This window comes from Mus musculus, chromosome 16 (assembly GCF_000001635.26).
Source record: "Mus musculus strain C57BL/6J chromosome 16, GRCm38.p6 C57BL/6J".
NCBI classification, from domain to species: domain Eukaryota; kingdom Metazoa; phylum Chordata; class Mammalia; order Rodentia; family Muridae; genus Mus; species Mus musculus.
The window spans coordinates 73884409-73909353 of record NC_000082.6 but is presented as its reverse complement, the minus strand read 5'-3'; the positions used below and the strand labels follow the sequence as shown (position 1 = coordinate 73909353).

General features: G+C 35.3%; 1 protein-coding gene across 25 annotated transcripts in view; it reads left to right on the top strand.

The window, feature by feature from the left end:
• Robo2 (roundabout guidance receptor 2) overlaps nt 1-17378 on the top strand; it is a 1555468-nt gene extending 1538090 nt beyond the window's left edge. For 8 of the 25 annotated variants that reach the window (XM_006523038.4, XM_030249139.1, XM_030249140.1 and 5 more), the window contains 5 exons: nt 2355-2537; nt 4798-4971; nt 10170-10442; nt 12147-12347; nt 13524-17378. In XM_006523038.4, coding sequence (XP_006523101.1) covers nt 2355-2537; nt 4798-4971; nt 10170-10442; nt 12147-12347; nt 13524-13525 — 833 coding nt within the window. In that variant the 3' untranslated portion in view covers nt 13526-17378. The remainder of the gene's footprint in view (nt 1-2354; nt 2538-4797; nt 4972-10169; nt 10443-12146; nt 12348-13523) is intronic. The other 17 variants (NM_001358490.1, NM_001358491.1, NM_001358493.1 and 14 more) reach the window with 9 other exon arrangements.
• The last annotated feature ends 7567 nt before the right edge of the window (nt 17379-24945 follow it).

The following is a 24945-nucleotide window of genomic DNA, read 5'->3' as shown; positions in this document are numbered from 1 at the left end:
GCATCCGATTATATACTAAAAACTATATTGTTACCATTTTTTTGTTGAGACAACTACATCATTATTTTTCCTGTGTCTAATTACTCAACAAGAGTTCACTAGTATTATATGTTATTTAATAAATAAATACACTAAATTTTCTAGGAATATCTAGAGATATTCTTTTGAAGGTAAAATAAGGTCATTGCTAAGACATTATACATCAGATAGACCAATGTATAAAATTTACAATGATGAATGAAAATGCTAAATGTATATTATCCAGTATGTCAATCTTTATTGAATTTCAGTACTTTAGTGCCCCTGTATAACATATGAGAGTATGGAAAACAGGTAACTCTTTATCAATAAATGTCTACTTCTTAGGGAATGTATATGCAACAGTTACACAAGGGATGAAACATAGGAACGTCCCCCCTTCCCCATAGTATTTCTGCAACAAAGAGGACTAGTCTAAGATAATAACAGATTGAAGGTGAAACAAAACAAAGACAACAAAGAACCAAGATTTTTCTTTTAGATACCGAAAATCAGAGGTGGTAGCAAGTGGCAACGTGTGCTTATGTGCTGGGAGACAGTGCTCTGTGACTATGATATTATTGAGACAGACAGGACTCCATCGTTCGCGGTCGCAGTGACTCAGACGCATAGCAAGGGTGTGACTGTGATGCTGATGAAATCTTTAAACGGAAGGAAGTTCTTGGGAAAGACATTTAGAAAACGATAGGGAAGACAGGAGACACCAGAAAGAGACAAGTTAGAGATTTAGAACAGGAAGCGCCTGGAAGTGAAGAAGGGCATTATCCATTGTAATAGTGAAACAGCCCACAGAAGGAACGGGAATGAGGATTCTGGCTCCCTAAGCCTACTCTCAGCTGAAGTTCTACAGTCTTTGGTGACCTCTCACTGAACAGCTTTGGATTTTTCCTTCTTCCCTGTGGCAAAGGGTGGTAGCCCTTTGCCTTGCTTCTTCTCTCATCCTGCCCTATTGGTCCTTGACAGTGATCTTTAGCCCAGAGACAAATCTGTCTGAGGAGACTCTGTCGATGGTGTTATCTGTCTTAGCTTCCTTGCAGTGGTCTGTGTCAAGCAGACTTGTTAGGAATGGAAATACCATGTCCTTGTGCTTTTTCAACTAGAGTCTAGACTGCCTCTCTCTGCTCCTCCTAACTCTATTTTAATGTCTCAGATTATCATACTCCTTCCAAGTCTGTTTTCTCTGTCCTGAAAAGGAACATGTCTGTGTCAATGACCCATTCACTGATGTTTTAAATACTTCAAACTTATCGACACCGTTCTCTTGAAAGGATGAGAATAAAGCAAAAAACTCTACCATATTTGATCTTCACCTATTTCTCATAAATGTATATATTGTGTTATTTAGGAAGTCTAAAACAGATTTCATAAACACTTTTGTGTCTCCTTTCTAAATATATTAGGGTAAGCTCTACTTGATGGTTAATTGTGTTATGAACGAATCATATAACAACTTAAGTAAATATCATATTAAGTATAGTAAATAGTTGGTTTAATCCTCACTGTGATTTTGGTTGTTTTTTTTTTTTTTAATTGAAAACTGGCTTTGTAGAACCTGAAGAAAATGTTACTTATAGTATCTTCAAAGCATTTTGTAAGGAAAGTGTTTTACACATAAAGTTGTAATTTTTTCCACTAACACCATGTTTTATTTTGCAGAAAAATCTACCTTATGCTCATGATATTTGCATATTACATTTAAAGGAACATTTAGCATTCAAAAACTGGAGTTATTAAGCTAATTAAAAGTTTAAAAATATATAACAACATTGTCATGAATAAAAATTCAGCAAAATGCAGTTTTCTTCATGTTCCATGTTGATTTGATATTGTTTTGTATTTAATATTGTTTAGCCATTTTATACATGATTTTTTATCGTTTTTATGAATAACTTTTAGTTGAAAATCTTGATATAATTGATGGAGTCTGAACTAACTTTAAAGGAACCGATTTCTTCTGTTTAAATACACTGACCTGCTTCAGTCCAATTACTCTTTCTTGATGCACAGCAAGATGACTATGCATAGTAAAACTTGTGGGGAAATGATCATGTGATAATTTAATCAATGTAAGGATTGAACCAAGTGATATGTGTTTTGTCAATGAGATAAAAAACAGATACAGATTTTAAATAGCCTTAGTCTTCTCTTACTTAGAATGTTGGAGACATAGATGATATTAGGATAAAGAACTCACAATGAAACTTTAAAATAAACCGCGAGGAAATGAAATCGCCAGCTTGGTCATTATGCACTGTGTTACAGCAGATGAGATCTCTGATATAGACAACTTACTGGACCACTACATTTGTTTTTAGGTTCAATGGTAAATGGATGGGGCTCTGCATCTGATGAGGATCGTAACTTTTCTAGTCATAGATCTAGTGTAGGTAGCTCCTCAGATGGCTCCATCTTTGCCAGCGGCAGCTTTGCAAAAGCATTGGTGGCAGCAGCAGACAAAGCTGGCTTTAGGCTGGATGGAACCAGTCTTACGAGAACAGGTTGGTAGACTCCAAGTCAACACTCTTTGCATGAGAGCATCCTGTCCTCCAGATGATGGCCTTTCCTTCTGTCCTTTCCTTTCAGTGACTCTAACTGCAGACTTTTTAAAATATGCATGAACACAGTAGGATGGATGCTCTGTTACCAGAACTCTCTTTTGATGCTCATATTTTGGAGCCAAAAATAGGCTCCTACCTTGCATCTCTTCTATCCTTTCTTTTTTCCTTTCTTATGGCTCTGCTGGTTAACTGCAGTGTGTTTCCTTTTCATATTAAAAAGAAATAGCCGCAACTATGATTGTCATTAAACTTTCAGCAACTCACACATTGCAAAATCCTCACAAAATCAGTAATGAACCTGGTGATTCGAATGATTCCGCTTTGATCTCTACTACCTTACTCTCCCCCATTTCTTTCTGCAGAGGCACTTTCTGGGAAGGGTTTCCTCTGCATGGGGTGAATGGGTCTCAGACTATCTAACAGCTCATTTGGCTGATGGTCCTAATGGTTTGACTAAGATTTTTAATACAGTAATTTACTATTTGTTTTAAAGGATGCTAGCTAAAGATACATCAAAGGCATTTGTGAGTTCAGTAAGATATCTATGGGTGCACTGCTCTTCAAAGTAAATTCATTTTGATTTCAAAGAGCGTAAATAATAGCATCAAAGTCAAATTGCATAATTATTATGTGCATCTCATGCCACAGGGTGGGGAAAGATATGTGCAATTAACTCTGGTAATTTATAAGTAAATGAGGTTTGGGGGAAGGAGAAAACAACAGCTTTGGCATGATATATATGCTCCTATATTTGTATATATACTTCTTAACTGCAAACAATAGGAAGATAATATTCACATTTACTATGTTGTTTTAACAAAATCAACTAATGAACTATCAAATGCATGCTTCAGTTTAAATGGCACTCAAATGGTAAAGAAAAAAGGCTTTGGACCTTGCTATACGTTCAGGTTATAAAATTATATCTTGGATATTGTCCTAAGTTTCCCCATCGTTATTTCTTTCTAACATGCATTAAATATTCCTCAAACCAAATGTAAGCATGTCTCAGGCATTGCCAAGGTTTAATTTTATATAGACTCCAAACTAAAATATGTTGTGATAAACCTGGTTATTTGAATTTTCTTGCTGCCCAAGGCATAAGTCAGAATCTTTATGTTGCCTGAGTGCTTTTTGTGGCATTTGCTATAGGCAAAGAAGGGAGAGGGTGCAAGGGAGCTAATAAATTAGAAGGCATAAGTGCATCAGCACCATGTATGCTAATCGCTCATAAAGCATCCAGTGATATCGTCACACTGACTCGGGAACGTGTAACTACATATGATAATTTTGTATGAAGTGAAAATGCGCACAAGAGAATAAATACATGCACATAAACCAGTCCTCTCTTACAATAACAAACTTAGTATTAAAATAATTCACTGTACAAAGTGGATTCACTGACCCTTTTCCCAGAATAAATTCCATGTACATATTCTAAGCCATCATAAAGAAAAAGAGCACGTTTCATTTTAAAATGTAGAATGCCAAGACTGTTAAATAGGGTAATATTGCACAGAAAACATATATCACATTTTGGCTTATACACTGAGACTATAATCTGCTACCTTCTGCACTGCTAAAAGGTAGAATTCATTGTGTATGAACATTAAGTGGCAAGGTCAATTTTATTTATGCATCTCAGCAGACCTTTTGTGTAAACTTTTAAATGTTACGACTCCAAAACAGTGTTTAGGATTCTAAGAGTAAAACTTGACTATTCAAATAAAACAGTACACAATTCAATTCTTAAAATATATATATATATATATAACACAAAAACAAAAGACAAAAAATATCTTTTTTCTTATTTTGAAAAGTAAATGTGGCATGCATTTGCATAGATTTATGAAAGAATTACCAATATTGTCAAGACTGAATAAAACTATGATCAAGCAATGGGAAGCTTTGGGTTGGTGGATTTATTTCAGGCTCATCTACTTGAAATGTGTTTTTTGCTGGATTGGGTCTTCTTAGCTTATTAAAAACTGGGTGAATTATGTGCAACAGGTCATGTGAAGACATGCAACAGGGTTTTGTACCTTCACATAGCATCTGTGGGTACATTCACTAGCTAGTCTAGTAAGGGCAGAGACACGGGGCAAGACAGACAAACAAACAAACAAAAAAGACAAACAAACAACAACAACACAATGTATTACGGCGTTCTCCATGTCCATTCCCTTGGTTTTCGTTTCAGGAAAAGCCTTTAGCTCCTCTCAAAGGCAGCGGCCCACCAGCCCATTTTCTACGGACAGTAACACCAGTGCTGCCCAGAATCAAAGCCAGAGGCCTCGGCCCACGAAAAAACATAAGGGAGGACGGATGGACCCACAGCCAGTGTTACCTCATCGGAGGGAAGGGATGCCAGATGGTAGGTTACTCATCTGAACTTCGTCTCCTTATGAAAAAGTCTCCATCTTCTCACTAACTTTCAGTAGAGGAGGTGTTGTAGATTAGGCGATGCCTCAATGCCTGCTAGTTCAGATACTTGGTCACGTGCCATCTTTAAAGAAAACACACTCATTTTTCAATCATGTGAAATTTATCATCATCGTCGTCGTCGTCATCATCATGCCTCAAGAAAGATCTACAATTCTACTTCCCAAAGTTTTAGCTCCTCTAAAAGTCTCTAGCATTTCGTTTAAAGCGTAGGAAGGGAACTGTTAGCACAGGTAGACTTGGAGTAGTGTGAGAACACCTACAATCATTGGGGCTATTTTATTTTCTTTTATTTTGAGAAGACCATGGAGTGATTAAGTTTTGGGTTCATGAATTTCGGAGCTAATAGGCAGCCATAGTCTGTTGATGAAAAGACTTTCTTTCTCTCAGGTGTTGCAATATATGCTCACAATCTTAAACATAGTGAAAATAATGAAAAAGAGAAACTTTATTTCAAGTCTAGGACGTGCAAGTCTTGGTGTCCATTAATAGGGTCCTTTATGGCTGTAGGCAGTGCCTTCTTTTGGTAACCTCAAATGATGGAACAGGTTTCTCTGGTGTTCTTTATAAAGCGCCTGAGCTAACTTCATTACCTAATGACCACAAGGGGTCTCAACTCCCAATGCCATGTGAACGGTAGCAGCATAACGATTCCACCCATAAGAAAGGCTAATATTTGTTTTTCACTTAATGTCCAAATTGTAAATACTTTTGACTTTAGGGAGCATAGGGTTTATGTCCTAAATCCACTCCTAGTTATGTGAGTACACCCATGGAAAAAAAAAAAAATTTAAAACTGTAACTGTGGGAGTGGCTCAGGGTATAGAATGCTTGCCTACCATAGAAATGCAGCCCTCGATTTGTTAAACAAAATCCATAAACTGGGCTTGTTGGCACATATATAATCCAAATACATGAGATACTGAGCCATTAGTATAATAGTTCAACTTATTTGACAGGGTCACAAGAAACCAAGTCTCCAAACATATTACTGTGAATGATTGTCAATAAAACTTTATTGACAGATGAACTAATGTGAGCAACAGTGTTTTATTTAAATCATTTTATTTATGCATAGTGTCTAATTTTTGAGCATTTCATTAAATACTGTTCTCTTCAGGAAGAAATATTACTGGAAGTCGTACAGGTGCAGTAATAATTCTATTTTGTTTTGCTTATGGAGTAATCTCAGTTATCATATTTTCAACTCAATTCTCATGCTTTCTAAATATATTCCTAAATAGGCCTCTGTTTTGATGCTCTACAATTCAATATATTTTAAGTATTCCCTGTAAATTTAGATGCAAAGGAAATTTTCTCCCCACTTCTCAAAAACACCTCCTTATGACCTCCCAAATTTATCATGAGATCATTTTACTGAACATCAAGAGGATTAACCTAGCCAAGGTGAAGGTTAGAACCATTTGGAAATATCCTAAAACATGGCCTGCTGGTTCTGATATAATTGTCAGAGGTACAATTCTCTTTCTGTGCATTTCTGTAACACAGATTGGAAAAACTAGACCCAGTCCTTGGGCCTCAGACTTACTAGGATAAGATAAAACCTTAGCTGGAAACCAATCATGGTTTTGATTCTTGTTTTTGTGGGACAGAATCCAGCTGCCAACTTTGTACTTTCTGTAAATCTCATTATGCTAAGACTCAAACATCAGACATGTTTGTTTTAATATCTCTTGGGTTTGCACATTTTTCCAGCATACTCTGTTTCTTTGGGAAGTGTTTCCATGGAGTATGAATGTTAAGGATACAGGTGCTAACACGGGCCTAAAATTTGACATCTTAGGATGCACAAAAAGAACAAAACAAACACTCACAGTGTTCTTTCTGGTTCAAATAATCTGAGGATTAACTGATTACTTTAGGTAATTTTTAGTGTTGGTCTTACTCTTTCAACATATAAATTTCTCTCACAGCTATGAACATTTTAAACAAAAATAGTAATAATTATTCCTAATCAAATCAATCAGTTTCAGAAGATCATTGCTTAGTAGCATTTGCTGCATAAGAGTTTTACACTAAAACTTTTGTATTATGGTTTATGATAGTCTTTAGGGGCACATTAATTAGGGTAATTATTGTTGCATGTTTTATCAAATATTTAACCTCAACATCTCAGCAAAATAATGACTTTATTCTCATTGACACAATCATCTTTCAAGGTCAGGTGGCTGTCCTTTAACCAATTACTTACCCAAGGTTTTAGGATTTGAGGAGATTAGGATATCATCACTCTGTGTGTGTGTGTGTGTGTGTGTGTGTGTGTGTGTGTGTGTGTGTGTGTGTGTGTGTGATGTGTGTGTTTGATGTGTGTGTGTGTGTATGTGTGTGGTGTGTGTGTTTGTGTGTGGGGGGGGATGTGTGTGGGGGGGATGTGTGTGTGTGTGTATGTGTGTGTTTGAATTCATTTTAGTATATTTTTTTATTTTTAAGGTAAATGAGTGGCATGATATTATATTTTTAATTCGAATATGTCAGCCTAGATTTTGTATAGGCAAGAATAAATGGCCCAAAAGTATAAAAATAGAGACAGTTGGAGATCACAAAACAATAAATGGGGGTGCTTCATGGCACCCTCAGTGGATCAGTGAAAGCAAGCAATAAGAAAGGTAAGGTATTGGAGCTGGAAACAACCAGATTTGTAAATGTAAGTTAATGTATGCCATAAAGAGAGAGATTCAAAGACAATTTCATAGTTTGAGCAAAGGTGTAGGCTGGAACTCTACCTGAACACAAGGATAAACACAGCAATAGAAGCAAAAGTCTTTATAGGATGTTGCAAAGCTGTGTTGAAGTATTAAGTGTAGATTTCTAAGCTGGGTTCATTACTGTGGGCACAATTACATGAGCTGGGTCTTAGGAAAAAAAAGATTCAGACTAGAGATGCTTGGTTGCTTTTTACTCCACCCCCATCAGCCCACATCAGCCCACATTCACTTTCCTGAAAAATAAGAGAATAATAAGGTACCTATGTCATTGGACTGTCACTGATTGACAATAGCTAACCCACAGTGGGCCAGTGAGATACTCTAGTGAATTGACTTACTTGAAATAATTCCACAAAGAATTGAATAATAAATTTAATTTAAGTAAATGCATTGGATTATATAGTTTTATTATTTTCCACAGTCATTTGTAATTCCATCTCCTTCCAGTTTATTTCAATGTGCATGCAATAGCCTTGATTCTTAGAAGATAAAATCTCCAAGGATATTATACAATTACCAAGCTATATAATTTCAAGTCAAATTAAATAGGCATCAGAATTTTAGCTGCCATGGGCAAATGCTATTTTGGCCATTCTAGAAATTAAACAGCTTAGATGGTGAATAAAAATCAATGACAAGATATGTTATTTTAGAATTCAATACAATCCTTTCCCCTCACTGACAGACTAAGCCCAATAACTCAAATGAAATAATTAATTTGCATTCACAAAACACACAGCAAAGGAAACCAGTATTAAATGTAAAAGAAACACAAAACTCATTAGATTACCATGCAAATAGATAGCATATTATTGTATTAGATCTTCATTTTGGAAGAAATGGTCCAAATGCAATCCTATTCACCCAGACAGCATCCCCTTTCTCATCAATAATTAGCAGCTCTTAATCTAAACTGAGGACACTCATAAGAGCTAAGAATACTGCTTCAACTTGGAATGCCAAGAGCATGTGCTCAATAAACCAGTAAATTCCTTCCAATGGAAGATAAAATTTTGCTCATAAAACAAAGGATACATCTTTTTAAAGCAAAAACTTGAGCTTTCTTAAAAGGTAATTGGCTTCTTGTGTACAAAGTATTTAGTTTTATGTTTCTAATTTCAACCAGTATTATTAAAAAGAAAAACATGTTTATAAAAAGAGAATTTAATTGCTCACATTGAGTAGAATATCCTTAATCATTTAATAAATGTATATTGCATGATGTATAAGTTTTATAAATAAACAATATAATTGTCTAATCCAAGGATGAGCCATGAGATTTATAACAGTTTGTAAAAAAAAATCAGATGATAATGATAAAAATGAATGGCTAGAAGGATGCAAAGTCCTTAAGCATGTCATTTTAGAAATGATATTATAAAGATAGGGGACTTTGGAGATAGCATTTGAAATGTAAATGAAGAAAATATCCAATAAAAAATTTTTAAAATATAATCTCATAATTAAAGACATTCAAAATATAAAGATAAATATCTGAAAAGTTAGCAAAGAAAAATGAAACTTTAACTCATCTTCAACTTTTATGTTTTTTTTTATTTCAAAAGTTTAATTTTAAAAGCTCTTTTAGATTACAAGCAAACCACTCATGACTTGTCGAATAACCTCTAAAATGTTCTTTCGAAAACTTATCAAGCCCATCTCAAATTTCTGCAATACACTGTCTACACTACTCACCCCACAGCATATTCAATCCGTGCTCTGGATATTTATTACTTGTTCAAATTAATACAAGGGAAGATTATAATGTATTAGTTGTAACTCATTAGCTAACTCATGAAACGGACAGGCAGGATCAGTTGTCAGACGAATGTTAATTGCATTTAATAATGTTAGCTTAACCCTGTGACTGTTGCTCAGTGTGGTACACACTAGTGCAGAGACAGTCATATGCTGTGCATGATATGGCCAAAGGTCCCTTATTTACAGAACATGATCTTTCCTGTGGAGATCTTTAAGAATGCTATTGTTTTCAGTGGTGTTTACTAGCACAGCTGCTAGAGTCTGTACTGATTTAAAGGGGGGAGATTGAATATAAACCACACACTGTCCTTTACCTTGAATGCCAGCTCCTAGCTTGCTGTTGAAAATATGATCCCGGTTGAACAGATGTATGAAAAGAGTCGATTTTAATCTCAAAGACAAGATGGCAAGAAGATAGAAGACAGATCAATAACATGCATTTTGAATAGCCATTAATTGACTTTATTTTCCACAACCTTTTGCATGGATGGTATTTGTGAAGAGGGCAATGGTTTTTCCGTTTTTGGGGAGTTTTTGTTTTTGTTTTTTGTTTTTCTCATTTTTTTTTTCAACTTGAGCTTAAACTTGTACTTTTTTTTTAATTAAATCTTAGTCCATTCTAAACATTATTCAAAATTTTTAGATCTTCCCCCACCACCAGATCCCCCACCAGGTCAGGGTTTAAGGCAGCAGATAGGCCTGAGCCAACACTCTGGTAACGTGGAAAACTCAACAGAGAGAAAAGGAAGCTCTCTAGAGAGACAACAAGCAGCCAACTTAGAAGACACAAAGAGCTCATTGGATTGTCCAGCTAAAACTGTTCTAGAGTGGCAGCGTCAAACCCAGGACTGGATAAACTCTACAGAACGCCAAGAAGAAACTCGGAAAGCCCCACACAAACAAGGGGTTGGATCAGGTGTGTGCTGCACAGTCCCAACAAAGTGTGACTGTTATCACTTATTCTTTCCTACCAGGTATATTAGCAATGGCAACTGTTTAAGGGCATCTGAGTTCACCCCAAATAAGTTCAAACTGAAATTGTTCAAAAGCTTAACGGCACACAGTCAGTGGAGACATAGTCCACAAGTTAACCTTGTAAAAGGTCTTTGAACTTAGAAACCCCCAGGAGTCATCTGGAGTGCTAAGAAAACAGCTCAATGTTTTTATCCTTTAATATCTATATTGAGGGTTTTTTTTTCAATAACACTAAATTTCTCTCTTTGCATCAACTTAATATCAACTTGAAACTGGTTGATTGAAGTAGCCAGTCACTTGAAAGGGACTTAACATCTTTCAAAAATGGAGAATTAATTCAGATCACAAAACTGCAGAGAGATGCACAATCAGGCATCCTAAAATTAGAAAAGAGGGAACTGGGCTCCTATGTGCTTTATATGACTAAATGAAATTCAGTGTTAACACTTGGATGGGAAGATCTCTTATTTATAAGAAAAAAAATTCCTGGAAGTTTCATAATATAAACTTCATAATCCCTGCTTCAATGTGATGTGGTGGAGAGGTAAACCGGTTACATAAATATATGGCTTGGGGGAGCATTCACCCTTGCTTAGTGTCTACTGGACATGAACACACAGACACACTTCAGAACAGCATCCCTTTCTAGAGTCTATATTCATTTGTAAGCAGTCATGGCTAGGTTTGTTCTCACCCCATGCATTTTCCTTAATTACATCATGTCAACATGTGGCGTTAACTTCTTAGAAGGTTTATTTCATCAAAAAACCAGTAATGACAATGGCAATATCTAAATCTACTGAGACATTTTGGAAGGTTACCAGATGTTAAAAAAAAAAAAAAAAAACACTATGTACCCTGTCTCATTAAATACTATCCAACGAGCAAAATGATAGATTCAATCAGCAGGTTGTATTCACTTAATCACGCCATATATCCAGAATACTGGAAGAAACAATAGTGGGTTTGGAAGGAATGAGACATAGGAAATCACTGGGATAAAGAAAAGAGCAGATCTGCTTATGGATTATAACACTATTTTGGAGAGATGATATCTAAAAGGAACATAAGTACATTGCAATTAGTGTTTTGTTCTCTTTTAATGAACATGGAACTTTTCAAACAATGGATTTCTAGCTCAAGAAATAGCAAAAATTTAGGAAGCTTATTTAATGTCTATCTATATTCTAATCTAATTCTACATCTACATAATCTATAACTAATTCTGTATCTAAGCTGATTGAGAAAATATTTCCATTGTAAAAGAAATCATTTATTTTTCTTTGGTCTTAATGGGAAAAATTAAATTGAGCATCACTGACCTCCAAAAATAATTCTCAGACATTGTTTTTGTTAAGCAAACTATGGTTCTTTTCAGCAGATCTCTATTGCAATGACTTTAAGCCTTGCAAATACGATGTTGTACTTATCCCAAGATCTCTTTTGATTTAGACTATTGAGTGTGTGTTGTAGGGAAAAGTTCCCTGCGTGTGCAAATTCCTATTAATATCCAGAAAAGATTCAGCTTCCTACTTCCCATTTTGCTGGAGAATAAAATAATGAAATTGCCTCTAAGAACTGGGTTTGTGTTTGGCACCTGTGCAGCCATTCAATTCAGTCTTGTATGGTTTGTTTTCTTTTTCAGAGGAGTCCCTGGTGCCCTACAGCAAGCCCAGCTTCCCGTCTCCTGGCGGGCACAGCTCATCAGGAACATCTTCCTCTAAAGGGTCCACTGGCCCTCGGAAGGCTGACGTGCTGAGAGGCAGCCACCAGAGGAATGCCAATGACCTTCTCGACATTGGATATGTGGGCTCAAATAGTCAAGGACAGTTTACAGGTGAATTGTGTAAGTTCTTTGGATCCTTTCAAAGGCCTTTGTGATTGAAAAAGAATAGTGGGCTGAGCCGGGCGTGGTGTCGCACGCCTTTAATCCCAGCACTTGGGAGGCAGAGGCAAGCGGATTTCTGAGTTCGAGGCCAGCCTGGTCTACAAAGTGAGTTCCAGGACAGCCAGGGACAAATAGAGAAACCCTGTCTCAACCCCCCCACCCAAAAAAAAAAGAATACTGGGCTGATGGGATCGCTATATTAAATACTCTGAGTGATAAAAATGTATAGTTGCTAATTAAAAAAAATTCAATTATTTCACTCAGGATTGGCCATAAGTTTAAGAGATAACTGTTTAGAACAGTCCATGATGCAAATATTTCATTGTTATTTTAAGTTGGCTTAAAGTATATAAATTTCTTTTAATATAGGTAATTAGTCTTAACACTTACAAGTAACATACAATCTCTTTGGCAAAGGGAACTTCACCCTTAATAACTGACTGCAATAAAGAAAAGGAATCAAATTGCCCAGATGAAAATTTTGGTTACTTATTATGATTAGAGCTGGATGTACTATCTATGTCTTAGTTCTGAGATTAAAAAAAAAAAAAAGAAAGTATGTGTTCTTAGCCCTCTTAAGTAACTTTCATGAAGCTTTTCTAAAAGCTCCTTTTACTTGAGTTAGTTGTTATTTTATTCTTACATTATAAAAATAAGACGATTGCAAATTCTTAATAAATCTACTTACATATGTGAAATGTCAATTTACTAGTGACTTCACATTAGTGTTTTGAGCTAGTTCATTCTGTGATCACGGAAAACTACTTATAAAACTGTAAAGTTCCATATTACTATGAATTACTACCATTGGCTACCTCTAAGTTTGTTATCATGGTTTGTTGATAACTTCTGTTTTGACTCACAACATTTTGCTTCTTTTGTAACTTACACTGTGGCATCTGTAGCCTGCTAAGTACTTTTAAAAACCTCCCTGTGCATCCTATGTCTGCGAGCTCCCTGATACTTCCCTCTTCCCTTACAGCCTTCAAAGGAAATTATTTAAACTCACAAATGCAATAAATAGCTGAAAATCTTTAGTTATTCTCTATTTGCTTTGATTTTATTGCTAGCCAGGATAGAGGAATATTTAACATACAAATAGCTATATTTATAACTTTTTCTTCTCTTTTGCAGAGTAACTGAGAGGGGACATACAAAGATGCTCTGAGGACCATCAGGTCCAAACTCATGGAAGTGATAACATTTAACAGTGCAATGAACAATTTCTTTATTTATGTACTATTAAAAAAAAACTGTAAATGCAATGTAAAGACACACAGCCACACATATTCCACAGTTATTTTCTTGTGTTCTTCTCTTACTTACACCACCCACCTTAACTCTTTCTTGTCAGGAGTATATAAGAAAAAGAAAGAAAGCAAAACTCACCCTCCAGGAAGAAAAGGATTTTTCCTCTGTATATAATTTCTTTTGTGCATTGCTATGCAAGCTCACTCTTTTTAACTCTGTTCATATTATTGTCTGTTCTGATTGGTCTGTTGTACTATATGTGAATTAATGGGCTGTGGTGCCATATATTAACTTTTAATTGTGTAACTTTTTATGTTTAAATTTTGCACTGCGATTTTATTTGGTGATAAGCACAAATCTCTACTCCTCATGACATGAAGAAAAGATTGAATGTGAAGGGAGTTTTCTGTACTGTAAGTTAGGTTGGATAATGCTGGTGTAACCAATCCAGTTAGATGGTTTTCAGTTGGGGGTGTAGAAATAGGAAGATCGAAGGAATGATGGTGTTGGCAAAGTCTTCTTGAAACAACAGATATTGAGACAATTTTAAGAAGCAGAAAGATGGATACTATTGACTAAAGCAGGGGTCAAAAGAAGGGGGTTTAAGTCTAGACAGAGTATGTAATAAAGTATGGTGGTAGCAAAGATGTACTAACTTGCTTTAAAAATATTATTAAAGTTTTATTTAGAATGAACTTTACCTGCCATTGTAATTAACCCATCTTAGAATTACAATGAGCAAAATAAAAATCAAGGTGTTTCAAGAGATCTGTATTTATATTACAGCTTTTTAAAAACAGCAGTTTTGAATAATCATAATTAATCTCTCCAACTCATTAAGTCAGACTATAACATGGAGTTCCCCAAGGAAACAAACAAAAAAAATGAACTCCAGAAACTCTAGCAAATAGTTAAAGAAGCAACTTATTCTTCGAGCATACTCGGCTACTCTTGAATATGAGCTCAATTGCAATATCTTGTTCATCTTTCTAATACATGTACAGTACATATTAGAGGATGTAGGCACATCACTTAAGTTCATTTCTTTTTAAAAAAAAAAAGCAAACTAATGCATTCTGCATACAATTTTGTGTTTCTTTTGGTTAAAATGTGAAATCGATGCCACCAGATGTATAGCCACATTATAAGTGCTTAAAGGCAGTGCTCACAGTATGTTCAGTTTCCAGTTAGTAGATTTATTGGACTCAATATTTTCTGGTACATTCTCAGAAATTGGCTACCAACTCAAATCTGTTTGACCCATTTTGAATGAGTAAATCGGAAAGAACAGTCAAAAGGGAGAAAAAAATGCATGTTTATACACTTTTTAAATAAAACCAAATCTTGTAAGTGGACATTAATAACAGTGTCCTGCCTCATTTGTTTTCACGACTCTGAGAACAAGGAGTTGCTCAACATCCATTATGTATGCTCAAGATAAATGTGACTTTGAAATGTATGTTAGCTACTGTACATGTATGTAAGTCAAGTAGATGATAGCCTTCCTGAAACTACCACTAATAATATTTTCCCATGTGCTACTTACACAAGCTTAAATTCTAGTTCAGCAAATGTTTTTCATTATTTTTTCTTACGGTTTATTCAATAGAGGGTACCTAGAAAAATATTCAGTGTGATGGTCAACATATTGAGTGTTCAAGTAGGGGATATTTACTTTGGCAATACATACTGTGCATTATTGGTTCAGATGCCAATTCATGAGACATTATCATAGGAAATGGATAATATAAGAACATGGCTCTAAGGGTCCTTCTCCACAGGCAAGCATAGAATTTGAGGTTCTTCATGGGTCCCAAAACTTGCTTAGTGTTATATACTTAACTTCCTTCACTGAAGTATCAAGCAATTCTAACACACCGTTTAACAACTTTCTACCATCAGTGCCTGCATTTTATTGAAGTTTGATGTCTCTGGTACAAGGAAATAGAGAAAGCTGAACAGTTTCTGTTGGGAGAAAAAGTTTCTGTAATTATTGTCAATTCTAAGTTGTGATGAATATAACTTTTCATCTATACAGTTCCTTACTCATGGTCTCTATTTAAAAGCATAGGATCTTTTAAGATATACTTTTAGCTGAGTCTTCACTGTATGTTCATGAATAATATAATTTAGTGAAAAACTTTAGTACATCATATGTATGGTAACTGACATTTGCAGATTATTATCAAACCAAATCATAAGAAATAATATCTTCAGATCACATGATGGCTTACCGAACAATTTCAGGTTATAGCATGATGTCTTTCTGATTGTCTTCAGTATATGATCATAAGCAATTATATTGTGTCCATACAGTTTACATACTGTGATTCCCGCAAAATCTTGCATCTGATATCTACCATGAAGATGAAATAATATGCTATGAATTTCAGGCATAGACATACTATCAGCAATAGAAAGCCTTCATCATCTAGATATCTGGATAAATCCATTCATCGTCAACCATCAGATTGTTAACTGGGGAACACGTACCTCCCTCACAAATGCTTTCTTTTCGTCTTGTAGTTGATTGAATGTGATAGGAAATCTGCTGAGTTGACTCTTCTGTGGGCCTGAGCAGAAACATGCATAAGCCATCAGAAGGAAGTCTGGATGGGAAGGAAACCTTGTCTTTCACTCGTAGGCAATACTGCTGTGTAGTCACGGCAGACCCAAGCACAGCTTCTTTCAGAACATGCAAAGTCTCCTTATGAAATATACACATCAGTGCCCAAACTCAGGTGTACCAGTGTAAAGCGTAGGGTTTGCCTACCCTTTTTTCATATCATTTTACATAAGCAAGTTAGGAGACTACAGGGCTATGAAAATAAATGTTTCCTTAACAGGATTTGGAGCAAGTTCACGGGAGTACATAGGACAGTCGAGCCCAGTGTAAACACTACCAAAGGAAAGGACAGCCTTGCAGAAGCGTGAGCTCCGACTAACAGAGCGGCTTAAGTATGCTCTGTGATACAGCTTAATGCACTCCCTATTCAAATCCCACTGTCAATGGGATTTAAGTTGCCAGTTTATATGTGATTTCATGGAACACAACCAAGTTCTACTTAATACCTTTATGCAATTTTTTTTTCACTGATGAAAAATCAATATCCACATCAATGGGTGCCCAGCTGCGGATCACCTCTCCTAAAAAGCGATCTTGTCAGTATTGAAGAAATGTAGAACCATAATTTTCACTACTAATATCATTTTGCTCAACTACTTCTGTATATTGTGGAAAAAGGGGTGGGGCCGGGGGAATGTGTGTTTCCACATTTTCTGAGAGGTGAAAATATTTTTGTGTTGCTTTGTCCTAATGGGTACTTCAAATGAAACACCATACAATTTTAAATGACATGCAATTAACGAATATTTTTTACTCTCATAACATTAAAAGCATTTGTTGTGATTTTCAAGTGTTACAAGATAGATTTTTGTGGTCGTGGGTAGACGTTTTATACTTTGTTTTATAGATGGATTTTTTTCCCACTGTCGTTTACTTGAGTGGACAAACAGTATCCCAAGTCTCAAAGTGTTTCATTGGATGTTGTTAGATCAGCAAAGAAATTGGCAGAAAATTGATTCATAGTATTGTCAAAGAATTGTGTATTGTGTATTCACTGGGAAAAATAAAAAATATATTCACATTCCAATTTTGTAAAAAAAAAAACAAAAAGCCATTTATGTAAACAAATTTCTCTGTGGACAAACCAAAAATAGATCCTTGTGTCACTTTTAGGACTCTGTGACTATTTTGTGGCCCAATATTCATATTTCTTTTTTTCTAATTTAAATATGGATCAGAAGTGCTTGGTAAGAAATAATACATAGTCATAATTAAAGACAGCAATAAAGGCTGCAAGTATTTGAAATTATATATCCTAGTCTGTCAGCACTACTTTACATACCTATTGTCTCCCCCACAATGAAGTTTAGATAGACAGTAAACTGAAGGAAGTGATTTGATCAACAGAATTACTCTACTAATTTATTTTGAAAGGTAAGTAAATGCAACTAGAAGCAAGTGGCCTTTGTTTGTTTGTTTGTTTAAAAAATATTAATGATGAATCTCTGTTAGGACATGTATCCATGTTCCTTAAAATAATGACCAAAGTAACAATGAGAAAGAGAGAGAGAGAGAGAGAGAGAGAGAGAGAGAGAGAGAGAGAGAGAGCAACAAACAGACAAAGAGACAGAGAGACAGACAGAGAAACAGAGAATCTTGGAAAATTCATTAAACCTTGAAATACTCACTTAAAAATATCTTAGGGAGCACGTAGCAAAAGAAACATGTAATTTATTTCGTTCCATTGATTTACCTAAGTGAGAAGGAGGGAATTCAATACTATGAGAATAATTATAAATAATGTACACAGTACAATGAAATTATGTATATATGTAAGTTAAAAACAAAATATACCAGCTACTCAACTGTCAAAGATAGAAGGACGAGAAAATCACCATTGTATTGTTAAATATCTACTGTGAAAAAAACTGAGACAACGAAACTGCAAGAATATTGAAAGACTGTACACATGGTTTCTCAATTATTGTATATATTAATTCAAGTAAAGGTATGCCAGGATTACAAGAAAGCACACACACAAAAGATAATACACTATTCCTTCAATTTGTGAAAACATACTTTGTTTTCTTTATCTAAGAGAATAGCAGATCTCAAACAAAATTTTACTTCCCAGAAGAAATGTGAAGTAAAACCAAATTCTAACAAAAACAACGGATTTTTAAGCATTAAAAAGGCAAGCAAAGCTTAAAAAGTTTAGCTAATCGGTTCAAAGTTCACACACACACACACTGTAAGTTGAGTCTTCTGTACAAATACTGAATGTACTAGGTGATAGGTATGTCATAGATGTATTTACTGCTATAGCTATATGTATATCTATAAGACGAATCAGGACTATTCCAAGTCTTTTGATTTATCTAGTCAACACATTTTGGTTTTGCAGTAGACGACTATTGAAGAATGTGTGAATGTGTGTGTGTGTGTGTGTGTGTGTGTGTGTGTGTGTAGACATACTAGATTATAATTTCCAAGATATCTGATATTACCTAGGTACTGATTATATGCTCATACATATAACATTTGCTATATATGCCTAATTTGTATGTTATATATTTGAACACATGCATTATATCACATAGAAAAATACTAAACTCAGTCTATGACCTTGAACTAAGACTACATCTATCTCAGACCACTGCAACTGTCATTACCCTGTGAGAGTACTAGCATAGCACTCTGGCTAAATGGCATGCCTTGCTAGATAAAAACTTTAGGTAAAAGGCAACATCATTTAGACTATTTATTCTGGGGGGTTCTTTTTAGGCAATATTTTTCAATAATTTGCACCCGACTAATCTGGTTCTTTGTTTACTCATTCAATTTGCAAAGAGAAATCGTGATTCTGAGCATAAATTAAACATCCAGAGCACTTGAGAAAAAAGTACCTTTGTCTTCAGAAGTAGATTAATATCTTCTGTTAAATCTTGCCCTGGTTTCTAGGAAAGCATCATTGGATTAATGGCTTATGCTAAGAGAAAAGACCAATAAATAAAGCTTTCAGATACATTCCCAAGCAATAAACTTTATGCCAACTTTATTCACTTCTCCCACTACACTCATATTATCCATGCTACTAGTCATTCTCACCATAGTCTTGCAGTATTAGTAAAAATTTTAAAATAAAGAACACAAGAAGCTGAAGCTCCATCATTGAATGTAAATATAGTTCTATATGCTTGACTTCTTTATGATGGCATTCAAATGTTTTTTAAAAATAGTTAAAAAATTACATGTATTTATTTAGTGTACACACACACACACATTTCCATACATGAAACTGAGTGTGTGCTTTTGTGTATGTGTGTACATGCCATGGCACATATGTAGAGAACAGAAGACAACTTGAAGCGTCAGTTCTCTCCTTCTACCATGTAGTTTCCAAGATCAAACGTGTGGTGTTCTATTGAGCTACCTCACCAGTGATGGTGTTCATCTCCCATGACAATAAATTCTTTTTCCTCAAGTTCCTTATGGCACTAATAGTATGCGAAACATACTTGAAAAATAATCTTATAGGAACTGTATTATTGTTTAGGGCCATAGATGTCACCCAAGAGTGTCAAAGGCACCCATTTGTGGGTTTCCCTTCTTCCCAGGGTCATTGGCCAACGAGCACATGAGGAAGAAGGGAACAGAATTGATAAAGATGTTTTCAGAATGGTAATGAGTACAGTTGAAATAACAGACTTATCTTCAGGATCAGTTTCAGGGAGACAGATCAACTTTAATCAGAGTGAATCAAGGGTTATAATAGTTTGGGGGAAGCAGGGAGGAATATCCAGGGAGGACAAAGCTCATTGGCTGAAGGCTAAGGTACTCCTTAGCATGGGGAGACATTCCAGAAATCTCAGGTGCTTACTGGGAGAAAAGAAACTGACCCTGTAATCTAACCAAGGCTATGTGACATTCTACAGTGAGAGGGTAAAAGGATTTTGAACTTTCCAGACAAGGTCAAAGAAGAAGAAACATGCTGGTAAGGGGAGTCCTCCACTTTGCACCAGGCTCAGAAGGCTGTCCTGACAATGGTATACTTCTACCTTAATTATCAGGGCAACACCCATTGTATGGCATGCCTTGCTATTTTTTTATTTTAAAGCAAACGTTAAGACATGAAAGAAAGAAAGCATAAATATCAGCTCTTCTATGAAGATCATGGAAAATCATATTCAGTGGGAACATAATTCTTTAAGTTAGTTCCAAGACTGAGATAGCTGTGTATTGCTGTAGCCAAAGGTAGGATGATGCAATGTTCTTTGGGCATTCAGTATCCTTTTGAATACTGTTGACTTTTAAGACTATTAAGCTGTAGTTAAATCATTGAACTATACCCATTATTTTTCACTAAGCTCAACTCACAGTTTTCCCAGCAGGATTTTTTTTTTAGACTAGTGTCTCATCACTCTCAGATTCTATGTCAAGTGGATCTTTGCTAAAAATAATAGTCTGCAGCGTAAAATTTAGGACCAGAATGTTATCTCAGCAAGATAATTGCAGCTAAGTCTCAATAAAATTTGAAAGAGGGCAATTTAGTAATGGCAGAAATCGGAATATTCAGAAATTTATAAGTGCAGAAGCATAGTAGAGAAAGTAGAGAGCTATAATTACCTAGCTCTTTACTGTCCATAAGTACAAAATGATGGGATAAGAAATAACAGTAGAGTTGCAGGTGTATTTAATTGAGTTTACCCAAAGTGTTAGAATAACAACAGATCATTGCAAAATAGATCATTTAAAATATTCGAATGGTTGTGATTTCGGGGAAAAAAAAGGATAGTGGCAAATATTACTCTGATAAAATTATGGGTCATGGAACTGGAGTCCGCATAAGGATAAAGGTACAGAAGTGTAATGAGTCATGACCTTAAGAAGAGAGAGGCGAAGACTGTTTCAGTAAGTGTGCAAGCATTCCCTTCTTACAAATTTTAGCAATTTCAAAAGAAGGAAGATTAAAGAGTAGAGCTCCTCTGTGGTTCAAAATGGAATTTTACTTGAGCCCATTATAAATGTATTAAAATTATATTTGCTCTATTAATATGATATATATTTCTGTTAGAACACATTTGTGGTGTTTAAGAAAACAACTGTTTTTAGTTTCCAGAATTTAAAAGAAAGTTTTAAATGTACAATGAGGCTAAAGAGCTATTTTTCTCCAATGATATTCAAACTGAAAACATGTTGAATATATTCTAATAGTATTTAATGTAAAATAAACATAACCCTTACACTGGTGACATAGTCAAGAAATAAAGTAGAAAGACAAATATTTATATTTGTGTATACACACACACATATATATATATATGCATATACATACACATACATATAGACACATTCCTATAGGAAGAAGGGCCAAAGCAAGCAGTGTTGAATGACCCCAGTGAAATAGCACTTTCCATAACTAATAGGTCCAATGTGCAATTGGATTCACAGAAATGGAGACAACATGAGCAAGACATGAAAAAATGAAGCCAAACAAAATCCCCACAGTGAGAAAGGGAAGTGGACACATATTTCTACCCTAACCAAGAAAATATGTGCAACTAGTATATTCTGAAAAAGGGGAAAAAAAGTGTTTTACAATGGAGTGACTGCATGCAGTCAACTGTACTGCAGGCAGGTCTCAAAATGGAGTGACTGAGTATATACTAGATATAAAAAGTAGGAAATGAGAAACATGAAAAAGGCAATGATAAAGAATGTTTTTCAGATAACTGTGGAATATAACAGGTTGACACCATAAAGGTCAGAACTGAATGGACTATAGTGATGGTGCCATTAATGTCACTAAACACCTGATGAGGTTCAGATGTAGTTTTTCATATCCATGGCACTTGCTTCTCATCTTCTGAGGAAAAAAAGAAAATTACCTCAATAATCAAAGGAGATTCTAGTCTTTGGAAAATATAGAGTCAGTTCCATCAACTCCTGCATAGTCAAACTTGCTACCCATGTGGCAAGACTCAAAAGAAAATGTGCTACATAAGCCTAAATCTGTAAACAAAATTAATAGCATTAATAAAATGAGTGTGAAATATTTGGATGTAGGATACATTCATAGAAACATCTACAGGAAATGCCAGACAAATACATGATGCGACGGACTCAGATGAGCAGAAAGTCAGAGTGACTCTTTATGCATGTTCTGTTGAATGCAGCAGAGGCACACCAGACCTGAAGGCTCAAATAGGAACTTCATTAGAGAAAATTAAAGACAAGAGACAATGCTTATAAATCTTGCAGTACTCTGCCCGTGAATCAGCCACAAAGGGAACACAAAGAAATAAAGCTATATCCTGGAAAGAACAGCTGAAATGACAGCAAAGATAACACTGGGTAATAAAACTTCAAGAGAAAAATGGGAAGAAAAAGAAAGTGCGGTCTTTCTCTCTCTCTCTCCCTTCCATCATATCTTCCTCAAGACAGTAATGAGTTGTTATTATCTCTTATTAAAGACCAACAACAGAAAGGCTTGGAAACATGAAAAATAGAGTATATGACTAAATATGGGTAATTAAGAAGTGGCAAGATATAATTAATCATCCATTCCTTGAAAATCTTTTCTAAAAATGATGCTAAAGTTATAAAATGGACAAGAAATGTGCTTATATGATATCCCTACACACTCACACATGGAAATTAGATACATACACCCACACCCACCCACCCACACAGAGAAAAAGACAGAGAGAGACAGAAAGAGAGATAACTACTGGCTTATGGTACAAACTTTCTATAAACCTTAGGGAAATACCCAATCAATATATATTTGACCATGAGTTTGTTAGAATAGCTCTTCAGGTTAAAAACACACCTGTTAACCCTTTATTTGATCTCTCTCAATCATTATAGCTTACTATTAAAGATTTCAATATGAAAATTGTTTTCCATATGAAAATTCTGTGTTGTTTTTTAAAACAAGGTGTTTTTTTATAAATACATGTCAATTTATTTTCTCAGACATTAGAGTTTGGGAAAGCATTATAAATAAAGATTGTGTATTATTAAAAATGTACAGTACCATACCTGCCCTGCCACCCAGCTTATCTTCCCATCTCTTCTCTTACCTAGTTCTGTCCTTTCATCTACCTCTGAAATCTATTTTATATCTACGTCTGAAAGACTCAAGAATCCTCTATGGACCCTCCTTGTTATTTGATTCTTTGCCTCTGTGGATTATATAACATGGTTACCCTGTTCTTTATAGCTAATAGCTATATAAATAAAGTGAGTATATACCATGCATCATCCTCACTCAGGATGATATTTTCTAGTTCCATCCATCTGTCTTCAAAATTCATGACGTTCTTGTTTTTAATAGCTGAGTGATATGCCATTGTGTAAATAAAACACATTTTCAGTCTATGACTGAAATTCTTAGTAAACATTACCCTATCCAGTGAAATATTATCCTTTCCAATGCTGAATAATTGAAGACTTAGTAATATACAGATATATATTTACCTATAGAGGTTGATCTATTTAAGGAAGGAACAGTCAGAGTCAAGACTTTCTTGACTTTTAGGCATTCTCTTGTCTGAGTTCTGTATTCAACGGAAGAATAAATCTTTGCCTTTAAATTGCTCCTCCATGTGGTGGAACTAATGAATTTCTTCCAAAACAGTACAAATCAGAGGTATTAACATATACCTGTGTTCCTAGTCTTCAGGTGCTTGAAGTACAATTGGAAACTAGAGATCATTATCACCTTCATGGTAAGATCATTTCTCAAAAATTTCCAGCCACACCAACCAAGCATTTTAGTCACACAGGCAACAAGTATTTCAACAATCCATTGAACTCACTAGATACTCAACCAACATGCTCAAAAATCGATTGATTAACTAATTAATGAGAACAAATAAAACAACTTGTTAGTTCAATGAGTGCATCTAAGACATCTAGGAACTTATGAATGTGGAGTCTATCTGTTGAATAATCTGGGATTGTCTCTGCCAGAGTAAAGGAACCAAAAAAAAATGATACAGGATGGAATACAGAGAGACTTTGACCATGTTCTCCCATTAGAGAATGCCTGAAAACCGATTTGGAGTTCAATGGGGCTCTTTCTCGTGTCTAAGGACAAGACTTTGCCCACTCTGTAAGGCACAGGATTCCCCAAAGGGCCACATGTAGCCACACTTCATCCTGCAGAGTCATGTTCAGTTGAGCAAAATAACTAAGTAAATAAAATAAGTAGAATAGAATGGAGGTTGGTCTAACTTGCTGAGCATACATTGCTTCTCTCTCTCTCTCTTTATTTATTTATTTTTCTTTCTTCTTCCCAGAACAGGAGCATCTGCTGTATGCTTTTCCAGCCATTGCAATATGAAAGCACATAGCTTTTCTAATTCTATGGCTTCACCACTAGTGAGAAATTATGCCTTAGGATATTTAAGTGATATTTGATGAGACTTTAAATGTTAGACTTTGAGTCAAATGACACCAGAATAATGCTGGAATTATTTGATGGCGGTCAGCTGGAAATGAATATATTTCGATACATTTAGGCCATGAAAGAGAGCCTGAGTTGAATCTTCAATACCAAAAACCAAACAACCAAACCTTGGCCTCCCAGGCATGGTGGCTTATATTTATAATTCTAATGACAATGGGGGGTACAGGTGGCTGCATGCTAAGCAGGGCATGGCCTTGGTAGGGACAGAATGAGAAGATGGCTGCCCTGGGCATGAGGTTTATTTGTATAATAGTGTACATATT